The sequence below is a fragment of the Tiliqua scincoides genome, chromosome 5, assembly GCF_035046505.1.
Source record: "Tiliqua scincoides isolate rTilSci1 chromosome 5, rTilSci1.hap2, whole genome shotgun sequence".
In the NCBI taxonomy this organism is placed as follows: Eukaryota; Metazoa; Chordata; class Lepidosauria; order Squamata; family Scincidae; genus Tiliqua; species Tiliqua scincoides.
In genome coordinates, this window is record NC_089825.1 from 86,822,293 (window position 1) to 86,839,683 (window position 17,391).

The following is a 17,391-nucleotide window of genomic DNA, read 5'->3' on the forward strand; positions in this document are numbered from 1 at the left end:
TACGTGGTGGTGGAAGCCTCAGGAACACAAAGCTCTTTGGGCAAAAGTCAGCCCAATTTCTGCACAGACCCCAATGAAACAAATTCAATGAATGGAGTGTGAACAGATTTCCTACAGAGGTATGTCTCATCTGTAGAATTCCTATACTAATGTAATGTACACAGCGCTATTCACTGTAGCAAGCCAAGTGAATCTAACCAGGAAAGAAATGCAATATTAAAATTACAGGTCATTTTAGCAGGGAGAGGGCCTATTTAAAAACAAAAGCAACAAACTTGTTCTCTGAATAAGCCAGTTTATTTCCAATATATATATAACTGTAATTCTGAGGCTAGTCTCAAAAATGGAGTCTGGGTGTCTTCAGTTGTTTTGTTTCAACCATATATATGTCTGACATTGTACAACACAGTGAAGGTGAGAAGAGGGACAAACCATGCAGGCAGCGGGGGAGGGGCGGGGCGGTGGTTCTTAAAAAAAATTCAACACTGTCGCATAAAGTCAGGTTTTTTTTTTGTTTTGCTGTGTTTTTCTTAAAGGAGAAAAACAAAAAAGTATTTAAAAAATCCTTATAAACTCTGTCATCGTATGTTACACATTTAAAGGCTATTTACAAAATAAAGTGAAAAAAGGAAAACTTTACAGCAAATTTTTGCATAAAAGTATAAGAACAATGCATAACAATAAATTGTTGCTTTTTGTTCAGTTTCAAATCTCACACCTCCCCTTTTCAAGGCCTCAATTGAATGGCTGGGATGTTCGCATCAGAAGCTGTGGCAATGTGAGCTGGTGCGCCTGTCTTGCTCATTTGACCAGAGCACACGTTATAGGCAATTTATAGACATGCTAAATTTTTGGTGTTTTGTGTTCAAATATTTCCCCAGTACTACAAACAGAGCATACAGCCTCTATGACCCTTATATGGGAATTGGTTCTCAATACCTCTGTGGCAGAAACCCCAATTTGAAGACATTAGTGTGCAAACACAGGAGGTCATATGGGATTGTTACTCCTAACTGCAGAAAAGCTCAGGGTTGTGTCAGCTCTCAAGGCTGCAAGCCTATACACACTTTCCTGGAAGTAAGCCCCATCAAACACAATGGCACTTATTCCTGAGTAGATATGGCTAGGACTGCAAGTTCCACCGAACTCTTCCTGGGGCAGGAGGTACAATGAAGGTGTCTGATGGGTTAATGTTTGACTGCTTGACATATATGCTTTGATTCATTAAAGGCATTATTTTTTATGCACTTTGCATTTTACTGCTCTTTGAGGTCCACAAAACAACCACTGCTGAACCATAAGGGCATGCTAATGGGTGGGCAAAGCTCTCAGGACAGAGTCAATCCCTTCCACACTTGTAAAGGGAATGTTGATTTCTAAACCAGAGTCTCCATAAGTCAGGGAAACCACTAATGCACAAACCATAGGGATTCGGCGTCTGATCTTCATACCACCAGCCATGCACAATGTTAAAACATTAGACAACCCCCAGCTTCCTCATACATGTGCACATCACCCTGAGTTGCACGGCATCATAGACTAGGTATTCTACAATTGCTGCACGCATGGTGTAGTACTCGTAGGAAGTGTCTACTGCTAGAGGTATCATGTATGGAAGGAGGACAAATGAAGCCCACTGGGACCTGACAGGTCAGATGTCCGAGTCCTGTTGCCACACTGGAATTCCACTGGGTTGGGGTTTTGCTGAATCACTGCACATTGTCAGACTGAATTATAGGAATGGTTATGATGGTACAAGAAACGTACGTGAAACACTTAACGTTCAAAGGTGCTGTATAAAATGCTAGACAGTTTTTATTACTGATGCCTCGATGGACAAGTCACATGTGCTTCAATTCTCTCACCAAGGCAAGGTTTAGAGGGGCAGAGGTACATGTTAATTCATTTATCTCTGTTCATGAACTCACCTAGCTTTGACAGGGCAGATTCATCACACGTATGCATGTATGAACTACAGTTAGAGACACTTGTATAGGCAAAAACCCCAGAGACCTGGGTTTAAATTTCAGCAAGAAAGCTTATTAAGATCACTCTTGGACCAACTGCTATCTCTCAACTAACCTAATTCACAGGGTTGCTGTGGGGATAAAGTAGGAGGACACTAAAAGGTAATACCATTTTTTAGTTTCTTGGAGGAAGCCTAGGAAAGAAACTAATATATGGCAACAAGGCTATTCATTAGGTCTGGTGCATAAACTAGCATAAGTACAGCTTATGCTGTCACTGAGGAGGCTTTCATTCATTCTCCAGTGGTGAAGAACAGTTTCTAAATGCATGACCAAGTAATTAAAATCCAGTATTTAGCACCTATTTGCATGCATCCCACCCTTTCTTCATAATGGCAGTGAAGTAAGCTGGGCTGCCACATAGCAACTTGCAGAAAGCTACTAACTGACTAGTGTGCCTGAATAGGATGGAAAATGGAAACATGCACCAATGTGGTTAATTACTGCTGAGTTCTGAATTCACAAGAAACCCTCGATATGCAAGAACAAGAGTAAAAGGTCACTCTGTGGTGAAGTCTTTTAAGATTATCATGGAAGCTTCTCCCAAAGCGTGGATATTTTTTTAAAAAGGTACCCAGGAGGCAGAGGAGGAGATGGAGGTGGTGCCAACTCATGCCTCCATAGTGTTCACCTATTGAAGAATATCTGCCATGTGGTGGTACCTCCTGTTTGTGTGCCTTTTGAGCACGAGATTCTGCAAAGGTGGTAGGAAAATGAACACTCCCAATGTCAAAAATTTAAGATGCCTTTCAAAAAATGAAAGTTGTGCAAGCAGCATGCAGAGAGAATGTGGCTGCACTACCTGGATCTGCAATGTGTAAATGATAGTGGCCCCTTGGCTTACTTCCTTCTGTCCAATATAGTAAGAAAACCAAGAGGGGAAGACACTGTTAAAAAACAAAATGTAGCACCAGGAAGAATTTTAAAAGTTGCATTTTTTTTCAGAGAGTATTTATAAAAGGACAACTAGCACAGGATGGCATGAACTGTGATGTCTTAGCCAGCATTGGCCCTGACAAATGGCATGTGCTACTGTGGAAATCTCGAAAGCAAAAATAAGAACTCCCCATGACTCTCAAGGGTATACCTGTACAGAGCAATGCAGCTTGTCTGCTGCATCCATCCCACAGATCCCATAGTGTCTGCAATGTCCATGTCAAACCCTTGCCTCTCTGTACTACAGTTGGGGGTTAAAAGTGGCTTAGCATGAAAGGCCCTTGTGCTGCCCTCTAGAGAGGGGAGGATGTTCATCTCACACATCCTCTTTAGCACCAAAAGTTGTAGGAAGATCTTGGGAGTGTAAAGGGCGCTTGGCGAGACTGGTTGCAGACAGAACTGACGCAGATAATTTTACTTCCCAGCTCCTAAAACCACAGTATTTCTTCCCCCCCCCCCCATTTTAGAGAAAGTGTCACAAGAAGTGAGATGGGCAAACACCTATATGTAGAGGTGTTAGAAAATGGTGTTACTTACTTTGCACAGAAGTAAGCCCATTGTGTTCAGTAAGACTAAAGGCACAACCCTAACCAGGTCTACTCAGAAGTAAGTCCTATTTTGTCCAATGGCGCTTACTCTCAGGAAAGTGTGGTTAGGATTGCAGCCTAAGGCTGTAATATTATCTTACTCATCGGAAACAAATACGTACCTCTACCTATATGTCTCTAGTACAGTGGTTCCCAAACTGAGAGTTGGGACCCACCGGTGGTTGGGGACCCAATTTTTGGTGGGTTGCAAACCAGACAGGGTAGATTAGGCTATATCTATCAAGGGTTAAACAAGCTGCTACTTGGGGGAGGGCACTGTTGCCCAAATCAGGCCTTAAGGGCTGCAGCTGACCTGATGAACACGGAGCTCAACGAACACTCCAGAAGGCGCCCTCCACTATAGTAAAAAGGATGCAAACAGAGGCTTAAGCACTGGTAAAGTGAAACACATTTTTTAAGCCTTGTAAAGCCAGGTGGGTCCCAACAGAGTGTCGTTTTAAAAAGTGGGTCCTGATGCCAAAAAGTTTGGGAACCACTGCTCTAGAACATTTTTCGTCCAAGTTCTGAATAGCTAAACAGAAAACAAAGGCTGCAATCCTATATAAGTTTCCTAAGAGTAAGTCCCATTGTACTCAATAGAACTTACTTCCAAGCAGACAAACATAGGATTGTGCTGTAAGTTTTAAAAGTGCTCACAAACTGTCGTGGGCAAAGAGAGTATACTCTAACTAAGCCCTCAATCAACTTGAAATCCTTAGGTGGGCAGAAGGAGTGTGACCGCAGGGGGTTAAAAAAGAAAATTTCGGAAGGATTGCTATGTTACTCTGTTGCAACAGAAACAGCAGAGTCCTGTGGCACCTTAAAGGCCCACATGCTTATTGTGGTAGTAGCTTTCATGAGCCAGAGCTGATGACACAGTAACATCATTTGTCTTTCAGGTGCCACAGGATTCTTTGGGGGTTTTGAAAAAGACGATAGCGTCACTCAGGTAGATGGAGAAGGGCAATAACATTTTAAACACTGCAAAACCTATGTGCCTCTTGGAGAACCATGAAGCCTCTGTGCTTCTGTTGCTCATGATGAGATGAACTTCATGGGCAAGTGCTGGGGCCAACACCCACGGCACAACCACGGGACCTGCATCCCTGTGCTGTAACTGAAAAAAGAATGGTGGCTAAGGCAGCCGCCTCTGCAGTTTGCTAAGACTGAGCCCAAGCAGGTGGGAAATCTAAGTCACCCACCTGCTTGCCTTGGAGGATGGCATGGAGAAGACAGTGTGTGTTTCAGGGGTGCCTGTGCAAAGCCCCTTGATGCCAACATCAGCGGCTGTGGTTTAGACACTGGTAAGAGAGAACCAGGGCAAAGAAGTCCTGCACCAGGAAAGGAGGCCTCAGAGGCAGAATGGGGTGGGATGGGGGTTGATCAGCAACAGAGCTTTGGCTGTGGTGGTATCTGAGCTTGCATCTATTATGTGTCTGATCTGGTGTCCCCAGCTCCAGTCCTTAATAGTAAAATATAAAAGAGACAAAGTGAGTTGGTGGAAACAAAGTGGCATTTGGGTATTAAGAGGCTCCTCTTGGTTGGCAACCTTCAGTCTCGAAAGACTATGGTATAAGCCTACAGCACCTGGTATTCCCAGGCGGTCTCCCATCCAAGTACTAACCAGGCCTGACCCTGCTTAGCTTCCAAGATCAGATGAGGTTGGTTATGTGCAGGGTCCTCTTAGGTCGCCCAGAACCATTCTGGTTTCTGCTCCTCCCTCCTTAACCTGCACCGAAATTCCACCCTGAAGCGAGGAGAGAACTCTGAAGCTGGAATGGGGCTGATCTTCCAAATGACCTCCAAGAGTCCAAACCAAGAACAGGCTTTCCTGTCTATCCAATGGGTGAGCAGCCCTATCCTTACTCTGCTTTCCTTCTTCAGCCACCACCCTGGGGGAATGAGGAGGGGGAAGGGGGGAATAAATAAAGTTCACAAGTCACAAAATAGGGGTGTCATTAAATTAATGCCAGGGGGAAGAGGACCTGAAAGCAAGGCCAGGGAGGGTTTGAGGGAAGAGACTCTTGCTCCACTGAAGTTTGAGGTATTGAAGAAGGCAAGGCAGAAACACTAGTGGGAGCTTAAGTGGGAGCCTGCATCTGTGGCCATCCACTCTTCTCCCGTTCTCAGATCAAGGTTTCCAGCACGGCCATCCCCAGGGTTCCTTCTCAGCCATTCCAACCAGAGCATTCACGAAGGGGGGCTACTTAAAGACACTGGTGGAAGCGCAAGGAGGCTGTACGTCGGAGCGCTGAGCGCCCCTCGGAGCTGCCCTTACGGTGCTGCTGCTCATCACTGCCCTGCTGCCCAGATGCTGCCACGTTCCCCAGCACAGATGAGGAAGGCCGAGCTTTGGTGGACTCCAGGCTGCTGAGTCCAGAGTCCTTGTTGTCCCTCAGGGGGTCTCGGCTCGAGGAGTCCAGCGGACAGGCCTTGGCTGCCCCTGGCATGTGCTGCTCCTTCCACTCGTTGTAGTTGAGGTCCTTGAGGCCGCCGGGCACCACCACAGTGTGGCGCCGCCAACTATTCTTCTTGCGCCGTGTCTCAGGAGAGTGTGGCTTGCGCAGGCGCACCGTCAGCATGTCGTCTGCTGAGCCGCGGAGGCGGAGTCGCAGCTGCTCTGTGAGGGAAGGCCGAACGTGGAGCTCTGTGGAACCCGTAGGCTGCAATGACTCCTGGCTGCCTGGGGAACTGGAGCTGGGGACTTCTGTGCTACTCTTGGAGGAGGCCTCACTGCTATGGCGGGGCCGGGAGAGCTTGCGCCGTGCCAGGGTGTCGCACTGCATGAGCCGGTGGGAGCTGAACGAGGCCCGGTTATGAGACACTTTGTCAGGACCACCAGCCCCACCTTCCACCACGGCTGCCATCCCAGCCCCTTGTGGGAGCATGCCCACCTGCCTTGGCAAACCAAAACCGTTCTCCGTGTCTGTCTCCACATGGCTAAATTCACTTCGCTCATCATCTGCCTCCTCCCCACGGCTCTCTGCCACTGACTGCACCTCCGAGCACATGCTACGATCAATGGTAGACAGGGTGGAGTAACCGGACACAATCGAGCGGGCATCTGGTGCCGGTTCTGGGCTACCCCGAGGTGTCACCACCTTCCTTTCTCCCGATTCTGCTTCCAGTTTTGCGGGGCACTCTGGACCACTCTGCGGATCAGGCCCTGGAACTCTGCCACTGCTCCTGAGCCCCTCGACTTCTCTGTCTTCCTCCTCAGCCTCTTCCTCGTCTCTCTTGGCGGCTGGCTTGGCAGCCAACTCATGCTCAGAGTCATCATCTGTGCTGCTCCCAAAACGCTTGGCCTCTCTCCGCTTCTTCCTCTTGCGGTTGACGGCTGAGATGAAGGAGATGGCGAGCATCTCCTTGTGGTAGTGCTCCTTCCGTGAGCCCCATGAAGCCTGAAGCAGGGCGGAAAGCAAGACAAGGTGAGTTTTAAATGAAAAAAGCAACCAATGAGCAGAAGGGGGAGACACAATGGACATGAACAACCACAGTGGCCTTGCGTACATAATCAGCTCTGGGAGAATAATCTCTTAAATGCACTGGTCTGATTACATGCTCAAGCAAGAGGCAATTCAAGGCGTATCATATTCAGTCACTTAAAGTGGATTAGCTGCCCTGTAACTGCTTTGTGTGCTAACGGATGGCTGCTAAAGGGTGGCAAATGAGTGCAAAAAGGAAGAAGATGAACTTTTAATTAAAAAATCTTCTCTCAAAATAGGCAAACGTGGTGAGCACATGAAATCAACAGCAGTGGATAGCGCAGTGTGCGCTCTGTGCAAATCAAAACTCAAATTCGGTGCCCTGAAAAGTCAAGAGTGTAAATTAGGCACATTTGTTCCAGTTTCAGCATCTGTGTGGACGACATAAATGCTAAAACCGGCACAAATGTGCCTAATTGGTCTCATTGGGCATAGTTTATCCTTGATTTGCCAGAGGAGCCATCCCTTTGACTCCTAGCCTTTCGCGGGCATTGCATATGCATTTTCAGGCATACATCTGCAGCCATGCAAGGGCTAGATAACATGTCTTCTCCAACAAAAAAGAGACAGCTGAAAAAGGCAGGAAGGTGTTGGCTCTGCCTCTTTTCCGCATTCCTTTGGGATTGCCACATACAGGTAGCCATGTAAGCGGGTTTAGAGCAGGAGCAGGCGGAGCATCCTGAGGAAAGGCAGATGCCTTTGCTTTAATTGCCTCTAAACATTATACCTTGCAGGTCAAAATCACACAGATCTGCATCAACCCTTGCTGGGGGCTCAGACTGCTGTGCATCAAAAGTAACCTTGGATGCCCGGGTGGGCAGAGACTGCAAGAGTCAGAGGGCACAGTCCTTACTAACTTTCCAGCACTGACCTAACCACAATGTAGCCCCAAGGCAAGGTAACAAACATGCCCTTATCTTGAGGCAGCCCCCTTGACTGCCTTCCCACTGCAAGATGCAGAGCTATGTCAGTGCTGGAAAGCTGGATAGGATTATGCTCAAAATAACACAAATGAACCATTTCTCTTTGACTTGGGGGAAGCTCCTGTCTGAAAACTCTCCTGCCCAGCCGTCCCTTTTTTTTTTAAGCCCTGACCACTTTCCAAAGTGCAGAGATATCAAGGAGGGCCTCTTACCTTTGATTTAGCTGAGCTACTGTTGGTTGAATCTGCAAGAATTAACGACAACAACAAAAGAAAGAGCATCAGTCGGAGGTGAAGCAGTGGCAAGGATCATGAAACTGGCAAGGTCACACTAAGCCCACTGTCCTCCCAGCAATTCTTGTGGGATGCCTTGGAGCGTGGCACCATGCTGAGGCAGCACTTTGGAGCTAAGCTGGACGGAGCACACCCCGTCCCAGATGTTTTCCTGTGTGCTTGCCATGCTTAGCCTACATGCTCTCTTTGGGCAGGGCAGAAAGCTATGCAAGGAACCACAGGCACTGTGAAGACATCAGATGGTATGCTGTCAAGAGTCTGGGTCATGGGCTGATCCCACAGCTGAACATGGTGGAAACCTAATAAGCTCTTTGCAATACGAGAGGATGCACCCAAAACCAGTGCTTTTAATTAAAAATGTTTTGTTTTCCGGCAGGGGAGTGAAACTCCCCTTCTTGAACAGATTCATTTGCTCAGTTGTTTTACAAAAACATATTGTCTTTATATACTTAGATCTCATCCCTGATGAAAACGTGGTTGAGGAGACTGAGCTGGCCACCCTGGTGCACAACACTTGGCTCATTACTCTCTCACTCGCACACAAAGCTTGCAGAAGTCGGGGACTCAAAACCTCCACTCCCTTTTGACAATCCCATTATGATCACTGCCTGCACTTCTGACAACCTATCACATGCAAAGTTGTTTGCTCCCCCTGGTGGTGTCCTGTAGGAGGGCACCCTCACTTTGAGAAATATTGCATAAGGCAGGATGATCAGGGCACACCTAATTCAACGGCCAATTAGTAAGGTGGCAATTTTATTTCTCCAATTAATGATACAGATGCATTATTTGTTGCCAAGAAAAAAAAATGCCTTAAATCAATTGACCAGCTCCAGCAATATTTGTAGGTTTGCAACAGTAAATCTCTAAGGAAAATTAAAAAAAAAAATCATTTTGGCCCTTGTTCAAAATAATTCAAGGAGGGCCTTACATCTAAGACTGGGTCTCTATTCAGAGGATGGAAGGTCATTCTAAGAGTTCACAAATGTAAAACCCTGAACCACAAGAAAGGACTTGACTGCAGTATATAAAGAAATAGTTTATTTTGAGAAGTCAATAAAATTAATGTGCCAGTGAGGAAGAGGAAAAAAATGAAGACAGGAAATTGAAAGCAAATCAAACCCCACAGAACACCTGGACTGAAAAGGGGCTCGTGACCCCTTCTGTCCATAGGTGCACTAACCTGTGCAATAGCAAGAAAGCAGCTGAATAGAACAGAGCCAATGGCATTTAGTGGCGGCCGTGAGGGAAGAGAGCACAAGAGCAACAGGTGGCTGTGTGAATGCAATGAAACATCTGTTCAACATCTGACCTCTTCCCCTCACCTACTCCTTGGAAGGCGGTCTTCAAACCCACAGTTGAGACAGAAGTACTGCTATTTCCCAAAAGGCTGGACAGGAATCTTGAATGCTTTCACACACATGTGAGCACTCCATTCCGCAAAAAGAGCATTCCAGATTTTCATCTGGAGGAGCCTGTACATCATGTGACCCACCAAGGGCAAACACAATCCACCAGTGCATATTGAGGCCTGGCACCTTTTTTTTCCCCAGTGGAACTGCAAAACAGGAAGATTTGCAAGAACCTGGCAGTCTGCTAGTGGGCATCTCAGCGGGACACACGTCACGCAGACCTACGATAGGGGCAGGAGTAACTTTCCAACAAAGAAGGTCATGGGGGGGTCCCCTTAGTTGTTTTAAAAGGCTATGAGGTGCCATGACTTGACTAACTCTGGGAGTGGGGAAGTCAGGGGAGCTTGTAGATTTCATTAAGAGCCCCCCTTCTTTTCTGCCATAATTTGAGTGCTGTCAGCTGTGCTTTGCTTTCAGGTGACCCCCTATGATCATGGCAAAACTAGGAGACGAAAATGTGGCAGTCATTTCCAAAGCAAATTGCGATGAATGCTGAGTAAGTCCTGCACTCCAGTGTAGATTTATTGAAGAGACAGGTGGAAGGAGGAGATGGCAGCAGAATCTTCCCTGGGTTTAATCAGCTCTGAACAGCAGCATCTTCTTGACTGATGAACCTCTCGATGACACTGAGCATGTGAAAACACAGCAACGCCTACCTGCTGCCTAGAAATGTTCCCTCTGTTCCTTCACGCTGCATGTTCAGTAAAGCTGCACTGAAGTGTAGAAGGAGCCGTGTTTAAATTCAGAAGCTGGTTAAGAGTAATGCTAAATCAAAGTGTTGGGATGCGGAGAACAAGGAAATTCGAATCGTGGCCTGCAATGTAAACACTACAACTGTCGTCTCAGCCGTTTTCCACAGGGGACTATTTACATCAAATCTCAAATCCAGAGCTAGAACAACCACTAGCAACAGCAGCAGTGGGAACGCCTGGGCTGAAAGGTAAACTAGCAATTGAGATCTGGTACTCATGTCTGAAAGCCTTCAGTGAGAGGCAGAGCTCACTAATGGGGATGTTTTAATTATTATTTTTTGTTAATTGCCTTGAAGGCTATAAACATGGAAAGGCAGAAGCTATTTAGTTAGTGGATTTTCTCTGTAACTGCTTTGTGAGCTTTTTTGTTGAAAAATGGTATATAAATGAACGAACGAACGAATGAACGAACGAACAGTGCCAGCCTTTGTCAGTGTTCTCGGTGCAATATCAAACCACTCCAAAAACATCTGAACATCCTGGGTGTAAATGAAATTACTACACACCCATTACAGAAAGCAGCGTTACTCAGGACAGCACAGATACAGGGGGCCCCATATTTGCGGGTCCCGTATCCACAGTTTCACATATCCACAATTCCGTGGATGTGGGAGCCCCCCACCATGCTCGCCTCTGGAGGATCCAGCGTGCGCATGGGGGCGTACGCTGTATCTGCAATTTCCCATATCCGCAGGGGGTTCTGTTCGGATACTAGGGCACGCCTGTATTGAGAAAATATCTGTGAATATCCTAGGTCACTGGCAGGTTGTGGGCTCATGCCAGGTGGGTTGTGACGTAAGTCCTCTCACCCACCTTTGCTTCCATCCGGCCCCAAATCTGAACCATTCTAGAAACACCGGGAGCCCCCAGAGGCTTCTTCTGGGTCGTGCCGGGCTGACAACCGACTCTACTGACCTCAGAATGGCCTGCAGAAGCCTCTGAAAGCTACTTCCAGTTTTCAGAAGGCAACTTCTGATTTGCCTCTGAAAACTGGAAGTAGCTTTCAGAAGGCCATTCTGAGGGCTGCAGAGTGGTTGCTGGCCTGTCAGAGACTTCTGGGACCTCCCCCGGCACCACCAGGAGCATTGTGTCGGACGAGGTGGGTTGCAGCATGGTAAAGATTGGGATCCGCTGTCCTAGGTCCTTAGGAAAGACCCAATACTCAACAGACCAAATCCAACCACCAACATCTGGTGGGCTGTGTATGCTTTTCATAGTAATAAATGTTTCAAATAAAAAAAATAAGGTAAGAAGTTTTAAGAGGCAGTGTTCCAGGATTTATCATCTCTACAGTGCAGCTGCCATTGCCAAAGGTGGGATCCATATCTTGTGTCCCATACAGTGTAAAACTAAGCATGACCGGGGGGGGGGGAGTGGAGGGCAGATCCAAAGAGAGAACCACCAGCAGATGTTGCCCAGATGTTTTGAGGCGAAGACTGAAGTGGTGGTAATTGCAGGTCCGCATGGATGTCTCTGCTCACATGCTGCTTTAACAAAATTCAAAGCAAGACCAGACATATCCAGCAAAGAGAATGCAATGGGCAAAGGAGGTGAGGCCCAAGACAGAGGCAGATGTAGGAAGTCCCAAAAGGCAGCAGTATAGGTGTAAACAGCAGCGCAGAAACCATGAAAAATGGGCTAGGCATTACTCTCCAAGGGGGCAGGGACACTGCACCAGCCAGGAGTCTGAACAAGAGCTTCCCCCTATCCTCCATATGAACAAATACACACACACACACATCAATCTGCTCCAGCAATGTCAGTGACAACAACATCACACAGGCAATATAATGGATGGCCCCCAATGTCCACACCACCTGAAGTCTGCCCCCCATGCCCCCATGGAATTAGTGGCTAGTGATTACGAGAGTAAGGAAAGGCAGAAAGGTGACTCTAACTCCGCTCCTAGCCCCTGCACAAGTCAGCTCTCTGAAGGCGAGGAACAAGGATTCAGACTGCCAGGCAATGAAATCGAATTCCGTTTTGGAATAGAAGTCTTTGCTTCTCACACTGGGAAAGTGGTATTCCCCTCTAGGAGGAAAAAAAAATACAAAACAGCTCAAGCAGTTATTTTCACTGGATCAGCATGCCGGCTTTCAGGTCACACAGAACTCTTTGTCAGGCAGAGATGAAAGACAGCTAAGGCTGCAATCCTATCCACACTTTCCTGGGAGTAAGTGCCACTAAACTCAATGGAACTCGCTTGTAAGGGCACAATCCTCAACTTACTTACCGTAAGGGCACAATCCTAACCACCTTTCCAGCACCAAGGTAAGGGAACAAACATTCCCTTATCTTGAGGAGGCCTCCATGACTGCAAAGATGCAGGCAAACGCCCCACTCACAGTTATGTCAGTGCTGGAAAGTTGGTTAGGATTTGGGCCTAAATTTCATTCTCCAGTGTAACAATGGCCGTAAGAAGAAACTGCTCTCATTTAATTTGGTGCACATGGCTGGAGTTGACTATTAGTTTAAAACATTTCAGTTGAACAGCCCCTTCTAGACAACTTTTAAAATTCTGTATGTTTTTCATTGTTATTGGTTTTATTGAGCTTTTAGGCTATTTGTTTTGTTTGCTGCTTGATGTTTCCAAGGTTAAACCTAACCATACTTAGTTAGAAGAAGTCAGCAATATTGATATGTACAATATAATTGTATAATTGTAATATCGAGTATAATTGCTCGATATTGAGCATCAAGAGCTACTCTGTGCAGCTAACACCATTTGCTCCCCTCTCCATCTGCACATCCCAGTCAGCTTTGGGAAGCCGGCTTCTTTCCTTTATCATCTGCAGTGCCCACAGGCTCGCAGAGCATTCTCCCTTGCGAGATGCAATGCCTTTCCATCAGCTCTGCTAGCGGGCAGGTTTTGTGGCATTCCCTACTCAGAAAGAAGATGTACCTGTGACAGGAATTGTGTGGAGACATTACATCATATATTTTTTTTACTGCCCACTTCATGATACCCTTCGTAAGATCTATCTGGCTCCACTGCTGAACAAAATGCAGGGCTGGGAGGATTCATTTAAATTACAAACTCTTCTTTCCATAGAGGAAACTGACTCTCTTGACAAGGTTGCCAACTTTGTTTCTGGGATTCTGGCAGGACGGAATTCTGGGTCTTCCGCTATATTTTGGTGAATGGGGGGAGGGGGTATTGGATGATTACGAGTGCTTTATTTTATTGTGTGTGTGTTCTGAATGTTTAATGTTTGGTTGTTGTTTCGTATTTCCATTATCTATGCCAATAAAGGTCTTATGTATGTATGATATGTACAGAAATAGACTGCAAATGATTTAATTATTGTACGCCATACGGTATATTTTTAACAGAAAAGTATTAACAGGGACAGATAATATATAAAATGTTTATTTTCACAGTGATGGGCTAAAATCATTCTATCTAGTTTTTTAACTCCCTGTGGCAATAAGTTACACTGGATCACTGACAAAAAGTGCAGAGATTACAAATTTTTTGGAGTGGTCTAAGAGAAGAATTAGCTACCTTTTCATTCTGCCCAAACCATATTCCAGAAAGATTCCATTTTCTTTTCAACTGAGTTTTGAACTGAGCTGAATACACAACCAGCTTTAAAGGGACTTTTTCCAGCCACCCAAAGGCAAAACCACCCCTACTCCGCCACAGCTGCTGCTTGCCAACCTGGAAAGACCAATCAGGAGCCCAAGCTCAGGGCCCGCCTGCCTGACAATCTCTCGTAATCACCCAATGGAATTAGTGTACGAACACCAGTGCACAAACCACACTGTACCAGCTCTAGAGCTCCGGCAGATCCGCTGGAGGAGGAAGAAGAGGAGGAAGGAGAGAAGGAAGAGAGACAGCAAAAAAAGTTAAGGAAGTTCATAAAGGCAGAGGAGGAAAACCCCACTTAACAACCAATGAGAGCTTCCCGTCAATATCTGCAATGACCACCAGAGAGCAGGGATGGTTCCCCTCTCCTCCAGGGCCTGAGAGATGCTGTTCCTTCAGGCAACCTAATTAAAATGGGCATAGTGGTGTGAGGCACATTGCTTCTAACAGATAAAACTGCACCAGGACACACGAGACATTAATGGTAGTTGTTGCAAAGCCGCAGAACTCTCTCCCACTAGAAACGTGGATACTGTTCAGGCGCAGACAGAGAGTCTGTTCGCAGCCTTTGGCATAGGGTGACAGCACAGGACCACAGGGGATTAAGGGAAATCCACAAGGGTCATGAGAAATCTCAGGAAAATCAGAGCTGGGAATTGGGTGCATTTGGCATAAGTAGCAGCAGCAGAGAAGGAGACAACGTGAAAATTTACTGACTACTAGCACTTTCTATATAAGGGATTGAGCCACTAAGGGGAAAAAAAACTTTTACAGAGACAAAACTGCCGAACGCCTGCTAGGACTTGGTACTATGGGAATGTCATTGGTTTATCCCTGGTGACGCTCTCCAAATCCAGAGCTCCCTGCTGGCTCACCTGATGCGTCCCCCGATGCTGCTGTCCTCCCAATGTTGGGCAGAAGGTACTCAATATTCGGAACCGATTGGGCCTCCTGCTCATCCACGGGGGTCTGTGAAATGGGCACACGCACGGTTAGGAGGGGAAGGTTCATGCTAGCCGCCAGACCCATAGGGCTTCTGGATGTCTGTCCCCACATCCTGCTTGCCTGCCCTCTCTGAAGTAGACTCAGCCACCCCGGGAAAATTTCAATATCTCAGATGGGAAACCCTAGGGATCCACACTTCTCCTTATTCCTTACTTCTTAGAAAGACCAAAACTAAGAGAAAATTGGAGAACCGCTCATACATTTTCTTGCCTGCACACCTGCAGACCATTTGCAGCACGCCAATGTGCCATGGCATACCGGTTGAAAATCACTTCCTCAGAGGTGGGGGGGGGATGGAGTCCCAGCACTGTACAGAGTTCCTTTCTCACATTTTTGGTCTTTGGTTTAGGGGGCAGAGCAGGTACATATTCAAACTAGCGGAAAGTGCAAGGGAAGCACTTCTTTTCATCAAGACTGTGAAATGCACAGAACCGAGCTACTCCTTCCTCAATAGCTGCTAACAGGCCTCACAATTTTTGCCTTAAGCTACTGTGCAACTCCAGCCTATCTCAGACTGGTGAGGGTGGTCTGCAAGAGGGGTCGGACTGCTGGATCTGTACATCCATCCCACTTTCACCTCTGCAAAACAAGCCTCCTGGGTTTCTTACCATTTCAAACCCTGACTGAGGTGACAACAGACAAAAGAATGACCAGTATCTACCATGGAAGGCAAAACCTCTTCAGAGTGACTACTTGTCTTTAGCCTTATCTGGGTGAATATCACTGCAATCAGCTTCTCGCTGTGATATCATAACTGCAGACCGATCCCCTTGACAACCCACAGGAGTCAGCAGACAGCACGCCCAGTGGCAAGTGTGCCTGGGAGGGACTGAGCTGTCATCATCGCTTTTGCACTGCCCTGAAGCCCAGGGGAGAAGCAGCCATCCCAACTTGAGGATCCTTCTCGACTTTGCAACTCACCTTCTCACCTTTATCCTCCTTGTCACTGAAAAACCAGTCTGCCTGTTTGGGGTGGGGGGGGGGGAGACAGAGGAGAGAAGTCAAAGGGCTGCATACCAAACCCAGCAACCAAATCCCAACATCCAGTACTCAAAAGGATGAAGTTCAAAAGAGAAGTCACAGCAGGTTCTTCACCTGCAGAGGGAACCTGGCTTCTTCCTGACTTTGGGCCCAATCCTACCCAATTTTCCAGCACAGAAAAAGTCGCAGTGCAGCCCTGAGGCAAGGGAGCAAATGTTCCTTTACCTTGAGGAGGCCTCTGTGACTGCCTCCCCACCAAAGGATGCAGCACATGCCTCATTGGCATGGTTGCACTGGCAATCGAAAATTGGATAGGATTGGGCTCATTCCAATTTGAAGGACAGATATACCAAATGCTTTAAGCCAAAGCTGAATGCTTTAAAGCCGAATGCTGGGTTAGCCATCAGACCTGCCCCTCCCTGTGTTTTGCAGTGCACTTATTCTATTTTTATTTTATGCACTCTTCCTCCAAGGAGCTCTGGGTAGTATACATGGTTCCTTCCTGCTTTTTGTCCTCACAACAAACCTGTGAGGTAGATGAAGCTGAAAGAGAGAGACTGGGTCACCCAGGAAGCTTCATGGCTGAGCTTCCAGGATCTTTCAGGGTCTAAGTCAAACTCCCGAACTACTATACCATCCTGGTTCTCCAGGATATTCAGTGGGTCCCTGAGTTACAGACGTGCAAATTACGGACAGACGCTTCTGTGCAGACTTAAGAGCCAAATCCTGAGCTCAGTGTGCTGGCTCACCGCCTGTGTGCACTGTCGCAAGCATGCCATAAGGCACGTTTGCAGGCCCTAACACCAGGCGAGCGCCAGTGGTAGCCCAGCGGGAAACTGCCGGGAAGGCACCTGACCTCCGCCGCTCGGCGGTCATGTAGACCGCTGAGCAGCAGAGAGGTAAGTGGGGGCATGGGGGGAGGGGGGGAGGAGGCGTTCCGGGGAGGGGGGAGGCAGGCAGAGGGCGGGGAGGAAGCATTACGGGAAGGCGGGAGGGGAAGCGTGCTGGGGGAGGGAAATATTTGGCTTATGAGTGATTAAATTTGGACACATTACATGCTGGGTAACTTCAGTGAAAGTTTGCCTTTTTATGAATCTTAAAGGATTAGAATAATCTCAATTCTGAGAGATCAATAGCCAAACCAGACATGATGGCATTAGAACTACATTTTAATATCCAATCATGTACAGAGTGGGCTGAGGGGCACTGAACCATCCTTGTGGGCTCTCCCCACAAGCATATTCTCCCAGTGAAGTTCACTTTTGGTATTGGAGTATAGCAAAGAGGGTAAAAGCACCTTGGGGGACATGAACCCTTTCCTCCTCTCCCATTTTCTCAATGAACATTTTAGCCCTGCCTCAGCTGAACCTGCACTATTTGGAAAACCTTTTATTACACTCA

At 47.0% G+C, this 17,391-nt stretch overlaps 1 protein-coding gene across 1 annotated transcript in view; it reads right to left on the reverse strand.

Annotated features, from left to right (window-relative positions):
* Positions 1 to 295: 295 nt before the first annotated feature.
* The window catches only part of ARHGAP23 (Rho GTPase activating protein 23), a 115,510-nt gene continuing 98,414 nt past the window's right edge, over positions 296 to 17,391 (reverse strand). Inside the window, exons 21-24 of the mRNA XM_066626944.1 lie at positions 15,931 to 15,972; positions 14,880 to 14,973; positions 8,171 to 8,202; positions 296 to 6,951 (exon numbers count right to left, since the gene is read on the reverse strand). Of these exons, the coding sequence (XP_066483041.1) occupies positions 5,758 to 6,951; positions 8,171 to 8,202; positions 14,880 to 14,973; positions 15,931 to 15,972 (1,362 nt within the window). The 3' untranslated portion in view covers positions 296 to 5,757. The remainder of the gene's footprint in view (positions 6,952 to 8,170; positions 8,203 to 14,879; positions 14,974 to 15,930; positions 15,973 to 17,391) is intronic.